The following is a 17,869-nucleotide window of genomic DNA, read 5'->3' on the forward strand; positions in this document are numbered from 1 at the left end:
ATATTGTATAACGAGAGCTGTATATTCGAAATAATCAATTTTAATTAGGAAATAAAAAATTTAAAAATTATATTAGGCCTATATGTTGAGTTATAATACAATTTATGCTCTGCTAAAACATCCAAAATAAAAAAAAAAATCACTCGTTTTCCTTTTTCAAAAAATGTTAGGGCCTAGTCTATATTAGACAGGTAAATAAAATTTAAAATCGCGAAACAATTTTCATACTCAAAATGGCAGCGCCCTTGAGCTTTATTTTTAGTATGCTTACATTATAATTTAGCACGTAGACTTCTGATTTAGAAACTTAGCACAGCTTATCGCTTATGCAACAAAATGTTTTCTGTGTTATCGAGGTTTGCACCAGGTGGTGCAACACATGTAAGAGCTTTTATTATTTAAATAAAGCGATTCTTTGGGTAAATCATAAATGCAAATGGTATGGCCATGACAACAACACAACACAATTTTCAACACATTTCAACACAAATGTCAAAAAACTAAAATAAAAAACTTGAAGTGGTCTTGGGAGAGGTTTCATCAAATAATTTCAGTTCCATTCTACAAAAGCACAATCCACTCAAACTTATACTACTACTAGATCTAGATCTATTAACTTTGTCTTATACTCAATACTCAGCTCCGACTCTCACTGTGATTCCTCCAACTTGGACCAACATCATTCTGGCTGCTTCACTAACAGTCTAACACTGACTAACAGCAACAGCTGACCTTTTCCATGTTTGTTTTAGCCTAACTACTTTCTTTGGAGATTCCAATCTAGAACCTGTCTGGTGATGTTGCTAGTTGATTTACGCAGGGTGTGTCCTACCCATCCCCATTTGCAGTTTTGCATTTCTTTGCCAAATGTTGTCTTGCCTAGTTTTTCTCCAAAGAAGCTTTTAAGAAAGGCTTAAAGTAAGTTGAAGATTAATTGAAAAAAAACAGAGAGTGATGACAGTAAGCAAGGATGAGAGAGCAGATGAGGACATGAAAATATTGAAAAGGGGTATCAGTAAGGCCAGGTATACATTTACACCATCAGCACAACCTTGACGTAGAGCATTGTCTATACGTTTGAAAATATGGAGAGTAACACTAACAACAAACTTTACTCTGTCGTGTTAAAAATATTTGTTTTTTAAAAAAAAAATAGTTTGCAATATATTAATTGATTAATTACTTTAAATGACAAGCCATTTCTCCCTAGTTAGCCCAAGTAGCATGTCTGATATTTGTAAACAGCTCTCAAGAATACCAGCTCTCCTGACCTATTGAGCGAGCCACCACTACTTCCTGTATTCAGCCTTACTCGCTGAGCTTAAGTATAGGCCAGCCCAGGCACAATAGCAGATTGAGTTGTGACTTTTAATGAATCCCACCCAACCTGGATGCGGCTTATATTGATGGTTGAAGGTTCAGACCACAGAGACACCACATCCTCGTGGTAGAGTGGATAGTTTCCAGCTATGGCAAGACTCTAGGGCTCGTTCATGAGTTTTACAGAACTGAACTAGGACTCTTCCTTTATATTCAATTGGGAAGTGTTTACTTATCTTCCCAGCCAAGCAGCATCCAATATTGACACATATAAGAACAAAGAAAAAGGGGTAGTTTGTTTTTCATTTGAGCAGATTCCTTTGTAAATCAAACTGATCATGATGTAAAAACTCACTTCGGAGGCCATACAGAGGCATTAAGTGAAGTAAAACAACACCGTAGGATAACTCTGCCCTGCAACCCCATCAGGAGGGTCTAGAGCTAGAAGCTTGGATTTTTTGTAAACTAGCCAATACATGATCACTATTTTTATCTCCCCTTTTATTATTTAATAAAGCTATCATTTAATTAATTTTTGAAGACTAATTTAATATCTAATTAGATAGTAAATTAGGTACTCTTTTATTGTCATTGGAGAGGCGCTTGTAACTTATCTTGCTGTGATTTACAACTAAGTTACAAGATTTGGACCATAAATCTACTGACAAACATAGTAACAAAAGAAAAATGTGTCATAACTTTATTATTACAATATATTTATGTTATTACAATTTTTCTTTTTTTTTTTTTGCGCTGATTCAAATAAGCTGCAATTTTTGAAACTAATATTTTCAAAATTCAATGGTACCGGGTACCGGGTTTCTGAAATTTAATTTGTAAAAATTTCTTTTTGGAATTTTAAAAATTAGATCTATTAATTATTCAAACAAAAAAATGTATACTCAGACATGATTAAAATTTTCACTTATTGCAGATCCCGAGAATTTCTGAACTGTTTAGTTCTATCTCCAAAACACTGCTACCATCAGCCTCAGCCCCCACCATATGCAAGCCTGATTCCACCACATCAGCTATCAACACCACGGTCCCAGCACGCCATAAATGCTTTGCGCATCACTTTCTGAACAGGTGGATGTACCGTGATTACAAGAGACGACTTATGGTTACGGAGAACTTCCCAGTCAGACAGAGGTTAATTGCAATCAAGAGATGTTCCGTCCTACCCAAAGAGATACAGGTCTGTGTTATGTAATGGGTTTGATTTTTTTTTAAAAGTCACAACATACAAATTCCAGTAAATTCAACAGTGACACACCTATATTATTATTACTTTTATTTATATTTTGTACTTACTATTGCATTTTTTTGCTTTTGAGGTTTTTTTAATATAAGAAACTGTAACGTAATATTAAATTTACTAGCAATAAGTTACAATTTATGTTAAGTTTAAAGTAATGGGGTCAGACTTTGATTATTCTCTTGTCTCTTGTTTACCAATGTCACTTGTTTAGCCTCACCAATGTCCCTTGTTTAGCCTCACCAATGTCATTTGTTTAGCCTCACCAATGTCACTTGTTTAGCCTAACCTTTAGCCTCACCAATGTCTCTTGTTTAGCCTAACCTTTAGCCTCACCAATGTCTCTTGTTTAGCCTCACCAATGTCTCTTGTTTAGCCTCACCAATGTCTCTTGTTTAGCCTCACCAATGTCACTTGTTTAGCCTCACCAATGTCACTTGTTTAGCCTCACCAATGTCACTTGTTTAGCCTCACCAATGTCACTTGTTTAGTCTAACCTTTAGCCTCACCAATGTCACTTGTTTAGCCTCACCAATGTCCCTTGTGTGTCTGCAGGAAGAAGCATCTCACGAACTTCATACTATGCCACCAGATGTGAACCCAACACGTGTAGTGAATCGCTGTATACTAACATCTCGGCCACGCTGGGTTATTTATAGGTACAGGTTGAGTAGGATTCAGTTGAGGAACTTGGCTGATTACAACAAATTGAGTGGTTTTACACGTGCAAGATGGTAGAACATCACAACCTGGCTATCTCTGATTTTTGAAAATGTTATTACATTAATAATAAACTATTATTTTCATATTTAAAATTCTATTTGGTTTTATTCTTTTAAAACGATTTTTAAAAATTCTTTAAATATCTGAAATTAAATCAAGTATTCAGCGACTTTAAGTTTCATAATGGTAAGAAGCTCTTTAAAGTACTTTTAATTAAAGGACTAATTAATTGAAAGTACCAATGTTATTAAATTTTATTGCTTTATGCTATTGTTTATTATGAAACTTTGTTACCATGAAAAGAATTGGTAATAAAATATAAATCTTTGTAGACATAATAATATTAATTTTATGATTTTTTTTACAACTGGAAACAAGAGAATTAGAGTATTTAACTTACGAAGCTGCTCTCTAAAAAAATTTTAGCTGAAAATACTGAAATAATTTCCACTGAAGTTGAAACTACTAAAACAAATTCATGAAAAGAATTGGTAATAAAATATAAATCTTTGTAGACATAATAATATTAATTTTATGATTTTTTTTTACAACTGGAAACAAGAGAATAAGAGTATTTAACTTACGAAGCTGCTCTCTAAAAAAAATTTTAGCTGAAAATACTGAAATAATTTCCACTGAAGTTGAAACTACTAAAACAAATTCATTTTTGGCAGATAGTACTGAAATAATTTCTTGAACTAAAAAGAAATTAGTGGGACGGCATGGTCTAGCAGTAGAGCGCTAGACTTCTAGCCCAAAAGTCAGGTTCAAATCCGTACTCAAGACAGTAAAACGTCCCTGAGTACACCACAAAATGAGCTACAACCAAATGATGGGCTACCACACAATCACAGCACAATATTTTGGGCTATGGTCTGGGTTACTACAGTACCAGCAAGCAACAGCACAATATGAAGGGCTATGTTGTGGGCTACCAAAAAACCACAGCACAATATGAAGGGCTATGTTGTGGGCTACCAAAAAACCACAGCACAATATGAAGGGCTATGTTGTGGGCTACCAAAAAATCACACCACAATATGAAGGGCTATGTTGTGGGCTACCAAAAAACCACAGCACAATATGAAGGGCTATGTTGTGGGCTACCAAAAAATCACAGCACAATATGAAGGGCTATGTTGTGGGCTACCAAAAAACCACAGCACAATATGAAGGGCTATGTTGTGGGCTACCAAAAAATCACAGCACAATATGAAGGGCTATGTTGTGGGCTACCAAAAAAGTCACAGCACAATATGAAGGGCTATTTTGTGGGCTACCAAAAAATCACAGCACAATATGAAGGGCTATGTTGTGGGCTAGAAAAAAACCACACCACAATATGAAGGGCTATGTTGTGGGCTACCAAAAAAACACAGCACAATATGAAGGGCTATGTTGTGGGCTACCAAAAAATCACAGCACAATATGAAGGGCTATGTTGTGGGCTACCAAAAAATCACAGCACAATATGAAGGGCTATGTTGTGGGCTACCAAAAAAAACCACACCACAATATGAAGGGCTATGTTGTGGGCTACCAAAAAATCACAGCACAATATGAAGGGCTATGTTGTGGGCTACCAAAAAAATCACAGCACAATATGAAGGGCTATGTTGTGGGCTACCAAAAAATCACAGCACAATATGAAGGGCTATGTTGTGGGCTAGAAAAAAACCACACCACAATATGAAGGGCTATGTTGTGGGCTACTAAAAAATCACAGCACAATATGAAGGGCTATGTTGTGGGCTACCAAAAAAAAACCACACCACAATATGAAGGGCTATGTTGTGGGCTACCAAAAAATCACAGCACAATATGAAGGGCTATGTTGTGGGCTACCAAAAAAACCACAGCACAATATGAAGGGCTATGTTGTGGGCTACCAAAAAATCGCAGCACAATATGAAGGGCTATGTTGTGGGCTACCAAAAAAATCACAGCACAATATGAAGGGCTATGTTGTGGGCTACCAAAAAAATCACAGCACAATATGAAGGGCTATGTTGTGGGCTACCAAAAAAATCACAGCACAATATGAAGGGCTATGGTCTGAGTTACTACAGTACCAGCAACAATTGGCACAATATGAAGGGCTATGGTGTGGGTTAGTGGTCGTCCATAAATGACGTCACACTCGTAAGGGGGAGCGGGGGGTCTGTAATTTTGTGATGGGGGGGGGGGGGGGGTCAGATGGTGGGACGTCACACTTTTGCATTATAAAAAAGCAATGTTAGAAAATGAATTTTAGCCGTTTTTTTCGCGTTTTAGAAAACTGTTTTAATAAATTGTAATAGAAATTGATCAAAATGCTCAATGTTGACTGAGTTCTGACAATATTTTTGAAAAATATCGTTGTTTTAAGAAAAATTCAACAGCAATTTTGAGGGGGGTTGTGGGCTGAGGTGTGACGTCATTTTAAGGGGGGGGGGGTCTGGCTTTTTGTGACGACGTGTGATGGAGGGGAGGGGGAGGTAAAAATCGTCAAAAAAAGCGTAACGTCATTTATAGATGACCCCTTACCCACAAAGCAATAGAACAAATATTTATTTTTTTTGAAATACCAACTGAATAAATCAAATGCTAGTAAACTTTGCGAACAATTATAGTTATACTTATTTAATTTAAGACCGTCGCTGTTTGTACAATTGTCTGTCGGCCTTGGCCTATCCCCTTTATCTCTGTTGTGTCTTTTTTGTTAAGTCAGCTTTTTTCCATATCAGCCCTTGGTCAACATACTTTTATTTAGTGTAGTTGGAGAGGGTTTAAACTAGTAGAAATCAGATTTTCTTCCACGCATCTCTTCGGGGGGGGGGGGTCATGCCCCCCCCCCCCCCCCAACGAAATGGAATTTATATAGAAAACATTCTTTTACCAGTGTCCGCCCCCCTCCGAAAATAAATATCAAGTGCCCTTCCCCCCCCCCTCCCCTCCCCCCCCCCCCCCTGAAAAAAAAAGTCTGGAAGAAACACTAGTGCCTAAATGTGGTCGAAATGGAGATAAATTTTCGTGGGCAGTGGGCACCTACGGCAAAAGATTGTGATGAAATGAGGTCGAAATCGATGGAAAAGTTTTGAAACTACATAAACCAAAAAGAGGATTGGGGGGGGGGGGGCAGTGTTTCTTCCAGACTTTTATCTCCGGGGGGTGGGGCACTTGATATTTTCGGGGGGGGGCAGACATTGGTAAAAGCAAATGTTTTCTATATAAATTCCATTTCGTTGGGGGGGGGGGGGGGGGCGGTAGACTATCTTCGCCCCCCGCCCCCATTCAACACCCCCCCCCCCCCACACCGAAGAGATGTCTGGAAGAAACTGATAGATTTACGCATTTGGGTTACAAAAAAAATCATGTTTAGTAGGTGAATGGGTGTTGGAGATGCGCTGAGATTACAAAATATAGGAACTGCATTAGTTGTGTGTTCTCTTATACTGGTTATGGTAACACATTTTATGACGACGAGTGTCGATTGTGGCAACAGTACATAAAGGCTGGGTGAAGCCTTTGATATATGCCTATGTAATGCTCTACCCTCTACAGTGCTTAAAATTATGCCCAACAATCCAGTGTTTCTTCCAGCCTTTTTTGTCCGGGGGGGGGGGGGGGGGAGGCTCTTGAAATTTTCGGGGACGCGGACTAAAATTTCCATGGGAGGGGGGGGAAGGACACTGTTAAAAAATATATTTTCTATTTAATTACATTTCTAGATTACATGTGCTGTCTGTGTTTATGTTTAGTTGCAAAGTGTTAATCAAGAGTCAAATATTTAAAAAATAGCCACCGCTCAGGTTCCACCGAGATTTGAACTCGGATCGCTGGATTCAAAGTCCAGAGTGCTAACCATTACACCATGGAACCATATGTTGCACTATCAAAGGTTAAATTTTATTCCTCGAAATAAAGAAATTTTATCTTATTTTATAAGGATTAAGAAAAATAATGTAGGCTGTTGTGTAGACCTATAAGATATAGATCTACTTTCGCTTTACTTTAAAGTATATGTTTTTTTTAGTAGCGTGGACTTTCAAGATCCGCGAGTGTTCTGATCAACACTTAGCAAAAGGGTTAGATCTATATTGACACTGTAAGCCCTATAATAGCTTGAAATTCTGTCTCAAATTTTAAAATCTGAACTTAATTTTTTTTTAAATTATTAAAAAAAAACCAACTATCCTTAAGCGTTATTATAATACAATTAATGTGTATAACCAATGAGGACAAATAATTTGCGAATAATTGTTTTAAATTCTAATGAAAGGAAAATGTTAAAATTTAGTGTAGCATGGTTTCTTTCGGACATTTTGCTGTCTAGGGGCCATTTAAAATTTCTAAGAGAGGGGAAAGGGGAGAGGAGAATAGTTTCAATATGTATTTAAATGTAATATTTTTATTCTATTACGTCCCTGGGGAGAGGGGCTCACTCTTCATTGGAAAGATCCCTTCTTCCATCTATATTCCATTGGATGTTTGGGGGGGGGGGAGGTACGCCGTGAACACACATCTTAATCTATTACACATGTGAATCTTGTCTTAGGTGGTACTACGTCATCTTACTTATTGGCCTATTTATCACTTCTTGTCTTACTTCTTAGGTCAACTACAGGTTTCTATTGTTGCCTAGTCTCTATAACCACCCCTCCCCTCTCCCTCGACATGCTTCAATAGCCTAAATAAAAAAACTCAACTCTCCATTCGGCCCCAGTAGGGCCTACTAAAATGTTTGCCTTAGGGCAGTTTGTTGTACTTTAGTCCACATCTATCCAGCCCCGAAAGCTGACCACCCAGTGTGTCTTATTTTGTTGAATGGTTTCAACGACACTAGATAATTGTTCAGTGTGTAGGCCTGTGAGCACATTGTATTTGTAGGCCAGATTAGGTGTGTAAAATAAAATGGCTAGGGATTTTTCCTTATTAGTTTACGATGCTATGTAAATCCGGGTTTTTAACACGTAGGCCTATTTAGTATTTTACACGGTGTTTAGTGAATAGGAAAGAAAACTTTCCATTGTTATTTTATCAGGAGATACATTTTAAAAATTAACCACAGCCTTCACTGTTGACACAAGTAAATTTAGCATTTAGGCTGGCCTAGCACGATTTTTTCCCCGTCCCAAAATTAGGTCAATATGGATGCCGGCAACTCGTGGCACGAAATTCACGGGCCAATCAACGCAAGTTTTAACACAGCTCACTGTCGCTCACAAGACATGACTTCTCGTTTCTCGAATATTGATAAAATCTTTTTAAAAATTGTTGAGTTGTTGTGTCTGAAGGTTTAAGGGGGAGTTGGAAGGTTGGCTCAAACCACGTGGTGTCTTTGCATTTTTAGCACGTGCTTATTTTTAGCTACTAATCAATATTGTAGATTTTGCGATGCTATGTTGAGAATGTTGGGTAAAATTATAAAGTGAGGGCTAGAGTGTTGTACATAACGTATTAGACCTTTGAGAATTTACACTGAAACATTGGAGAAGAACATAGTGGCTTGCACATTCGATTGGGTGGCATAGACACACACATACGCCTACATACTGCCGATGATAGCAATACTATAACCAGATACAGACGAGTAGACCTAGTCTAGGATACACACATATCACACAGATCGAATCTAATATCAAAATGTGACCATCCATTCAGGCCGTTTTTAAGTTTTAGCCTGCCCAATAAAACGAATGTTATAAAGATTGTGTTTTTTTAAATTTAACAGTTTGCAAAGTTGGTAGTTCTAAGTTACTAGGTGTCATCATCCTTTTGTTTTTTAAATTATTTCTTTCTTCTTTAATTTAGGTAAATGATTTTAAAACCTTAATTAGGTCATTTTGTTACTCAGACGTAGACTCTACATGATAACTGATAAAAATGTGTACACGAACAACACCGCTTCGCCACGTGGTAAATCTAGGTCAGCCGGCGTGTCAGTCGTTGAAGCGTGAATAGATTTTCCTTTCGTAGGTTGTTTCACAACTTGTTTGGCTCTACACGTGGATAGTAATATAATCTTTCACAATAACGTCTGTGTGTTACCATGGTTTAACCCCCACAAAGGACTAGGCCGATACTGGCAGCCGGCTGCTTAGGTTCTAAATAACAAAACATGGCATGACGCAACCGGCAAGCAAGTCCATTAGAAACGACGTTCCACGTGAAATGACGTTTTACACAGTATTCAATTTCCAATCCCCCCAGTGCGTAGGTGAGGGGGGGGGGGGGATAAAAACAAAAGCTAGGGTAAAGGAATTTCAAGGTTACCTAAACGAATTGGCGTACTATCTCTTAACAACGATTCATTCATAACTTAAAGGCTGTTAATTTTTTTTTAATTTTTTTAAAATCGATACGCCAATCTTTCAACAGATTGTGGACTAGATTAGTAGTTATAAGCGAATATTTTTTTTAAATAAAATTTAGTCTAGACCTATAAATTTAACCTACTTAATGAGGGGAGTTGGGTACTTGGGGAAGTGAGGGGGGGGGGGGGTAGGAAGACGAAACAAAGGGAATACTTTGCAACAGCATGCCCCTGGGTGTTTAACTCACAAATCCAGTAGTTTGGTTCAGAAATGTTTTTTTTTTACGACTTATTTAAATATTAAGGTTGACTAACCCACAGCATGGATCTAGCTTTTGAGTGTCTTTTTAAAAAAAAAAACCAATATTAATTTACTGTCTAATTACTTTAGAAATATTCTAAACATCATGTGTAAAAAATGGTTATCGATCGATTAGGTTAATTAATCGAAACTAGGCCTAATCGCAATATTAAAGTTTCAAGGTATGGACAGTATCACACCTAGACCAAACGGTAAACGGAAAAAAAGTCACAGGAAAAAAAAACACAGAAAAAAAGTCACAGTTTTTGCTAGGAAAAAAAGTCACAGAAAAAAAGTCACAGTGGAAAAATTTTATCGGAAAAAAAGTCACAGAAATAAAGTCACAGAAAAAAAGTCACAAAAATCTTTTTAGAAATATTTTTATTAATTTGATAAAAATTGTAAAATTTTGTATGTTTATTGTTGTGGGTTGTATTTTTTGATGGCATAAATTATTTATAGACGTTAAAAGCATTATGATTTATAACAATTGTAAGTAAAAAATACTCTAAAATAATTTACACAGCAATCTCAACATTTGTTACGTATTTAGTTAAATACGCGGTAGAAAAGTTAATTATAAAAGAAATTTAGGCACATTTTGCCGTAGGCTATTCTCTGGTCGGCCTCTCCTCAGTAGGCATTGTCCGAACATATTGTGTGTTGTTGACGTTATGCGTCATCGACAGCCTTTGAACCTTGTCGGCTTTCTGTTTTGAACCTAAGTTTTGTTATGTAATGAGCGTGATAAATGTGGGAAGTAAAGGTGGTTGAACTAAACATAACTATTGTTGCCATGAGTTGAGGGCAGCAAGTCAGATGAACTTACCATTTCACGGTCATTTAATATTGGTATTTAAAAAAAAACACGATGAAAAACGTGGACTTTGGAGCATTCTATTAAATGCTACTAATCTTAAGTTTAAAATAATTACAATCTACATACTTCATAATAAATATTTTTAGATGAATTATAAAAATTCCTATGCGTATACAGCCTGCACACATTACATTACATTTAATTAATCCTAAGTTAATTTGCACTCTCTAAATATTTAATACATAAAAGTGTTAACAAATATCATGCAAATATATATTTGTGACTTTTTTTCCTGTGACTTTTTTTCCTGTGACTTTTTTTCCTGTGACTTTTTTTCTGTGTTTTTTTTTCCTGTGTTTTTTTTTTCCTGTGACTTTTTTTCCTACAATCGACCAAACCCCACTCCTCCATTCCACACGCGGTTAAGATGCCCACACAATCCACTTTGAGTCTGACTCCTCCCCTTCCTGACCCCCCCACCCCACCCCCCAACTCCCTTGGTTTGGACCATATATAAACGATGGTAGGCTTTCACCCGGTCACAATATTTCACCAAGGATCTGAGCGAGACACGAGGTAGGTCGGAGTGTGTGCAAACCCGGTTATCGATAGGAAAATGTGTCGATTATTTTTAGATCTAGATCTTAGATCTAGAATCTTAGTCGATATTGTAATCTAAATATTAAATATAGACTTGGGATCTTAGGACAGGCATGTAGAATCTAGATCTAGATTCGGATGATTTTTAGATAACGATATCCGATAATATTAAATATTCATAATGATAATAGTATTAATAGACTCTTCCACAAAATATGTGTGTTGGGTTGTTAGATCTAAAATCTAGACTAGATCTAGATCTAGAAAATCTGGTATTGTAATCTCAATTTATCTCGACTAATTTTATGTTTTGAAATCAGGGTTAGGCGTATGATAGGACCAGAGTTGGGGTTAGGATTAGGGACAGGGTTAGCAGTTGACATTAGTATATTAGCCAGCCATGTGTGTATTATTTAGTTGACTACCAGTAACCTAACACCCCCTTTTTAAAGAAGATTCCATGATGTCATGATCAGACACCGGCACTGTTATAAAAATTCCCATCTAGATTCTAGATTCTAGATCTAGTTCTATCATCTAGAATTATTATATAGATCTATATATTATTCCATTAAGCCTAAATTGAAATTCCCATCAATGAAATTTTACCGATTGGGCCTAACTTAATTTTTTGGAATGGTCGATCAATAACCGGCATGAGGTGGTGGCATTGATTTTCACCACGTGTGACAACATAAAGTAAAGTAGATCTAGATCTAGTATTATAAAATTAATATAAAGACATAGATCATAATCTATAGTTTATAGGCCCCTAAGTACTTTTAAAATCAAGATCTAGATCTAGCATCTACCACATTACTGAGACATGCTGCATTACATATTACATAGATCTAGAATCTAGATCTAGATTTAGATCTAGTAACTAACTAGTAGTAGGCTAATTAAAAGATCTAGAATCTTAGTTCTAGATCTATGTGCACTCACACTGGACATAGTCTACATATGAAAATTTATTTAATATTTGATTTAATTAGATCTGCATAGTAATACATAGTACATAGGCTTACTCTAGATTCTAGATCTGGAATAATTTCTAGTTTTTCAGTATGTCTTGTTAATAAGTTAATAGATCTAGGGTTTTTAAAAAATGTCTTGGAATTTATAAACCTAATATCCTGTTCTTTTACAGTACGATATCATAAACATTCAACATGGGAAAAGAAAAGATTCACATTAACATTGTGGTCATTGGCCATGTCGACTCTGGAAAATCAACCACCACTGGTCACTTGATCTACAAGTGCGGAGGTATTGATGAGCGTACTATTCAAAAGTTTGAAAAAGAAGCTCAAGAGGTTAGTACTCTACCCTCCAAATTTTTTTTATATATATTTTTTTGTTTTAGCGCAAGTCAAATCTGTTGATTTTTACAATATTAATTACAATTTGAATTTCAACAACTTTCAGATGGGCAAGGGTTCCTTCAAATACGCCTGGGTTTTGGACAAACTGAAGGCTGAGCGTGAGCGTGGTATCACTATTGATATTGCTCTCTGGAAATTCCAAACTGACAAGTTCTACGTTACCATCATTGATGCTCCTGGACATCGTGATTTTATCAAGAACATGATTACTGGCACCTCACAGGTAGTTGATAAGACAAATTTACATTGCCATTTTTTTTTCAATTAAATAATCTGTGCTTGTGTGGATAATTTGCAATTGGCATGCTTTTTTTTTTTCAAAGGCTGACTGTGCTGTGCTCATTGTTGCTGCTGGTACTGGTGAGTTTGAAGCTGGTATTTCAAAGGAAGGCCAGACTCGTGAACATGCTCTTCTTGCTTATACCCTTGGTGTCAAACAGCTCATCATTGGTGTCAACAAGATGGACAGCACCACTCCACCTTACAGTGAGGTATGTATGATTTTGTCACGAATAAGCATTTAAATTTTTCCTTCTTTACTGAATTTTTTCTACACAATTTTACAAGATCTAACATTACACTTTATTCTGTTTTTAGAGTCGTTTCAAGGAAATTGAGAAAGAAGTCAGTGGATACATTAAGAAGATTGGTTACAATCCTAAGACTGTTGCCTTCGTGCCAATTTCTGGTTGGGTTGGTGATAATATGATTGAGGATTCACCAAACATGCCATGGTACAAGGTAAGTCCCATGCTAAAAAGCTTGTGAATGCAGCGAAGTCTGCCATATTTTTTTGTTAGGCATACCCTGATTTTGTGAGACCTGAAACCTTATATTTTTCTAAATTCTTTCTTAGGGCTGGGCTGTTGAACGTAAAGACAAGGATGGCAAGGAAGAAAAGGTTTCTGGCAAAACTTTGATCAATGCTCTGGATAGCATTCAGCCACCATCTCGTCCAAGTGACAAGCCCCTCCGTCTGCCCCTCCAGGATGTCTACAAAATTGGAGGCATTGGTACAGTGCCAGTAGGTCGTGTTGAGACTGGTATCATCAAGCCTGGCATGGTTGTAACCTTTGCTCCCACCAACGTAACAACTGAGGTAATTATTTGAAATTAAAATTAGACACAAGTTGTATCAATATATCAACGTTGACTTGTATTGTGAAGGACCCTCGGGTCTATTACAATACGGTCATGGTGGCGAATAGGAGCCGATTGTCCTTTGTAACAGAAGGCTTGAGGTTTATCCTCTTCCACAACGTTGTACATCAAACGGTTTCTCCTAACTGCTCTTGTTAGATGTTGATTCCTTCGCTGCATATTCCATGACCTTCTCTGAGTTGCTATGCGACTTTGATTGAGGAGACAAACCATGCAGTGTACATTTCTACCATATGTTTTTACTAAATTTCAATTTATCATGTTTGTAATAATTTGGGAGCAGTGCTATTTTACAGTGTGTTAATGTGAATTTTCATTTGAATTTTCATAGGTGAAATCTGTAGAGATGCACCATGAGGCCCTTCCCGAAGCCACCCCTGGTGACAATGTAGGCTTTAACATCAAGAACGTCTCTGTCAAAGAAATCAGAAGAGGCAACGTTGCTGGTGACAGCAAAAATGATCCACCAAAGGCCACCAAGCAGTTCCATGCTCAGGTAGGTTTGGGTGTTTGTGTGCAGACTAATTGATTTTACAAGGTTTTCTTGTGGGGGTAATAGTTAAAGTAATTTCCATAATTTTTTAAATCAATCACATCAGGGTAGGAGCCACTAGATAAATATGTGCATTCTATCCTGTACTCTCTGATCATTAAAAATGTTGTAGTTTTTCTAACTCTAAGGTTATTTGTATTGGCAGGTCATCATTCTGAACCACCCTGGTGAGATCAAGAATGGCTATGCACCAGTGTTGGACTGTCACACTGCCCACATTGCCTGCAAGTTTGCTGAAATCAAGGAGAAATGTGATCGTCGTTCAGGCAAAAAGCTGGAAGACAATCCCAAGTTTGTTAAATCTGGAGATGCTGCCATGGTTGACTTGGTCCCAAGCAAACCTATGTGCGTGGAGGCTTTCCAGGAGTACCCACCCCTTGGTCGCTTTGCTGTCCGTGACATGAAACAAACAGTAGCTGTGGGTGTCATCAAGTCTGTTATCAAGGAAGATGCCGCCGCCGGTAAAGTCACAAAGGCTGCAGCCAAGAAGAAATGAATAAGAGATGATGAAATTTACTTCATAGCTCGAAACAGATTTTGCGAAAGCTCTCAGAAGTCTAAAAAAGACTGTCCACATTATCGTAGCAAAGATTTTGCTGCAATTTTTAGTTTTATGCCAATTAAGAAGCTGACTCAGCTCATTTTAATTTCGTGGTCTAGGTGGCTTTTACAGTCAAAATTGCACAGAAAAGAGTTCAGGAGGAAAAATGTTTTATTTATTATGTAAAAATGTTCTTAGTGTAAAATAAAGCTTTTAATTTACTTTTGGTATTATTTTTATTTTTTTCTTATGGCAATATATTATAATTAGAAACTTAAGCATAAGGAACATTGGGTAGAAATACATTTTAACTTATTTTAAGCTCAAGGCAATGTTGAGGGATTATCAAAGCCATGAACAATTTCTTTACACAAGTTCCATGTGAGGTTGTATCGTGGGGCGACTTGATCAAATTTTAGATTACCTCTATTACACTTGAACACATAAGCTTGTCTTAAACATAAAAACTGGGAAATGGGTTGGAGAAACAAGGTCAATCTATCGCATTGATTGGCCAAAGATCTTGGCTTAAGGATATGTGGTCAGCACTTTTATTCTTCCAGGCTTTTTTCTCGGGGAAGAGGGCGGAAGCAGAAGAGATACCTAGAAGAAACATTAGTCAGCACATCTAACAGCCCTTTCTTCCCTTCCTATTAGTTAGGTACCCCCAGAGTTTCTCTTCGGGACCCCCCCCCCCCCTCGAACGAAATGGAATGTATATAGAAAGTTTAAGTGTCCGCCTCCTCCGGTAATTTAAGTCCTCCCCCTCCCGAAAATTTCAAGTCCCCCCCCCCCCCCCCCCCCCCCCCCCCCCCACCGGAGAAAAAAGTCTGGAAGAAAAATAGGGTACCCCTCAGGGATGTTCTACTGCCTTATATCCCAAGACTTACGGGTTAGGCCTAGCTACGTGATCTAAATAAATTAAAAGATCAGAATCAGATGATGGCCTAGTAAGAAAATTTATGGATCAAGAATAAAAACTGCTAGTGACTGTCATAAACTAAAATGTAAGTACGAGTAGTAAAACAGCCGAGGTAGCAGTAGAGTCAGTAGTAGATCTAGATCTAGCCCTGATTTATCGTTACCTGTATTTAGATCTAATATAATATTATGTGGTGTCCAACGTTAAAATTAGTAAATTCTTAATTGTCTTTCTCTACACTGCATATTTAATATTTATCATTAACACACTGGAGAAAGTATTGTCACTGTGAGTGACTGTGTCACCGACTCTGAGACTCATCAGAGTCTGATCTAGATCTAGAATCTAGATCTAGATCTCTAGTTATTATTAGTTAAGAAGTGAGTCTATACTAGTACTACGTACAGTCGTACAGCAACAGTTAGTTAACTTTAATTTAAAGATCTACACACACTACACACTACTACAGTGACTACACAGTACAGTTGAGTAGCCTACTGACACACAGTCAGTACACTTCAGTACAGCAACTCAGCACTCAGTGAATCTAGATCTAGATTTCTTATTTTCTAGGGCTAAATGAAATTTTTTTGTTAAAAATCAGAGTTGCAGTTCAGTTAGTGTAGATCTAGATCTACAACAATCTACATTAAATGAGAACCTTCCATCAAAATATTAAAATATTATTATTATAAAATAATTTTCATTATTAATTAATAATTATTGACTTATTGACTAACCATTAGTATTTACTAGTATTTAGTATTTAGTAATGACTAATCATGAATACATTAAAAAATTGTGTTTCATTGTGGCCATAATAAAATAATATTTATATATAGACTCTGATAATAATAGAAAAAAAAAACTTAAGCTTATTGATTGAATATTGATGAAAGTTGCAAATGTTGAGAACTAGTATTATAGTAATACGAGCCGACCCGCTGCGTATCATACGCCGCTATTTAGTTGTTTTTTTTTCTACTTTTCAGTAATTTATAATTTGTGAATTCGACAGTACCAATGCTGCCATTGAAAATATTTGCTTAAAAACACTAACCCCCCAAAGCAGCTCCTCTTAGTTACCTCCTCTAAGTTTAAAATCGTTTCAAACTCAATTATCTGCCCCTAATAGCCGTCACCAAACTGTCTCTATGATTGTAAAATGTAAACAGAGTGAACACCGCTCACCAGATCATGTGGGGGTGGGGTGGGGGTGGTAGTGATAGCGATAGAGAGGAAGAGAGGGGACTGCAAAGGCGCGCTTGCAGCTTGTTTTCTAACTGATCCCAGAAGAGAATTATATATATAGATGTATATTGACATTGTATAAAAAGGCTACATTTATGTTGATTTTCATCAAGCCCAAAACCATTCATAGATCATACTATTTCATTGTCTTTTGAAAGAGAAAGATCATGCAATCGATCTTCTGTAAATGTTAAATCTAAACCCCACTTTCAAAACTTTGTGGATAAATTTAAAAGTAGAATTAGATCCATATGTTTTTAAACCACATGGCATAGGATAGAAATGCGATAGATTTAGATTCTAATTATTTACATTTTCTGTGACAAAATAAGAACAACTAAATTATTATTTTGCTGTTTAGTTTTAAAATCATTATATAGTTATATAGGCCTACATCAATTTTTTAGTAAAGCCTTTCAAAAACCATACATATTTTATAACAATATTTATTTTAATAACGTCTAACATGATTTTAAAAATAAATTAATGGGCCTTTTGAATAATTTAGAAATATTTGGGTCCATTAACTTGGTTTTATAAATTAAAAAAAGGCACTGTTCTTATCCATTAGTTAGATCTAGCAAGATCTATTCTAAGTGAGTAGGTCTAGTTCTAGCCACTACCAATGTGAAGTAGGCCCTTACAGTTATTTATTACTAATTTTATTAATAGCCTAGACTTAAGATCTCTAGGCTTATTTTAGTTCTACTCACTAGTTCACAAGGTAGCAAGGTAGACT

The 17,869-nt window shown here is 36.6% G+C and overlaps 2 protein-coding genes and 2 non-coding genes across 4 annotated transcripts; 3 read left to right on the forward strand and 1 right to left on the reverse strand.

Moving 5' to 3' along the window:
* Positions 1 to 223: 223 nt before the first annotated feature.
* On the forward strand, positions 224 to 3,602 carry LOC131940972 (small ribosomal subunit protein uS14m). Its single transcript, XM_059299919.1, has 3 exons — positions 224 to 381; positions 2,255 to 2,518; positions 3,134 to 3,602. Exons 1-3 carry the CDS (start codon positions 337 to 339, stop codon positions 3,314 to 3,316), a joined length of 492 nt encoding a protein of 163 aa, XP_059155902.1. The 5' UTR covers positions 224 to 336; the 3' UTR covers positions 3,317 to 3,602.
* A 3,488-nt stretch (positions 3,603 to 7,090) lies between these two features.
* Trnaq-uug (transfer RNA glutamine (anticodon UUG)) lies at positions 7,091 to 7,162 on the reverse strand. The gene has a single exon. It is a non-coding gene; the product is annotated as a tRNA-Gln (tRNA).
* Positions 7,163 to 12,467: 5,305 nt separating this feature from the next.
* LOC131940980 (elongation factor 1-alpha) lies at positions 12,468 to 15,178 on the forward strand. The gene is made up of 7 exons (XM_059299925.1): positions 12,468 to 12,633; positions 12,746 to 12,925; positions 13,026 to 13,193; positions 13,300 to 13,443; positions 13,559 to 13,801; positions 14,195 to 14,359; positions 14,562 to 15,178. The coding sequence occupies exons 1-7, from the start codon at positions 12,490 to 12,492 to the stop codon at positions 14,910 to 14,912; spliced, it is 1,395 nt and encodes a 464-aa protein (XP_059155908.1). The 5' UTR covers positions 12,468 to 12,489; the 3' UTR covers positions 14,913 to 15,178.
* LOC131940981 (small nucleolar RNA SNORA73 family) lies at positions 13,846 to 14,089 on the forward strand. Its single transcript, XR_009386601.1, has one exon. It is a non-coding gene; the product is annotated as a small nucleolar RNA SNORA73 family (small nucleolar RNA).
* Positions 15,179 to 17,869: the final 2,691 nt, after the last annotated feature.

The sequence above is a fragment of the Physella acuta genome, unplaced genomic scaffold, assembly GCF_028476545.2.
Source record: "Physella acuta isolate Inbredline_101_S28 unplaced genomic scaffold, ASM2847654v3 ptg000336l, whole genome shotgun sequence".
NCBI classification, from domain to species: domain Eukaryota; kingdom Metazoa; phylum Mollusca; class Gastropoda; family Physidae; genus Physella; species Physella acuta.

Bases quoted from the DNA above. Each gene is read 5' to 3' on its own strand.
- LOC131940980 (XM_059299925.1), top strand. From the start codon at position 12,490: ATGGGAAAAGAAAAGATTCACATTAACATTGTGGTCATTGGCCATGTC. The intron at 13,444-13,558 runs GTAAGTCCCATG...ATTCTTTCTTAG, and splicing joins CAAACATGCCATGGTACAAG to GGCTGGGCTGTTGAACGTAA. The intron at 14,360-14,561 runs GTAGGTTTGGGT...TTGTATTGGCAG, and splicing joins CCAAGCAGTTCCATGCTCAG to GTCATCATTCTGAACCACCC.
- LOC131940972 (XM_059299919.1), top strand. From the start codon at position 337: ATGTTTTCTGTGTTATCGAGGTTTGCACCAGGTGGTGCAACACAT. The intron at 382-2,254 runs GTAAGAGCTTTT...CACTTATTGCAG, and splicing joins CACCAGGTGGTGCAACACAT to ATCCCGAGAATTTCTGAACT. The intron at 2,519-3,133 runs GTCTGTGTTATG...GTGTGTCTGCAG, and splicing joins TCCTACCCAAAGAGATACAG to GAAGAAGCATCTCACGAACT.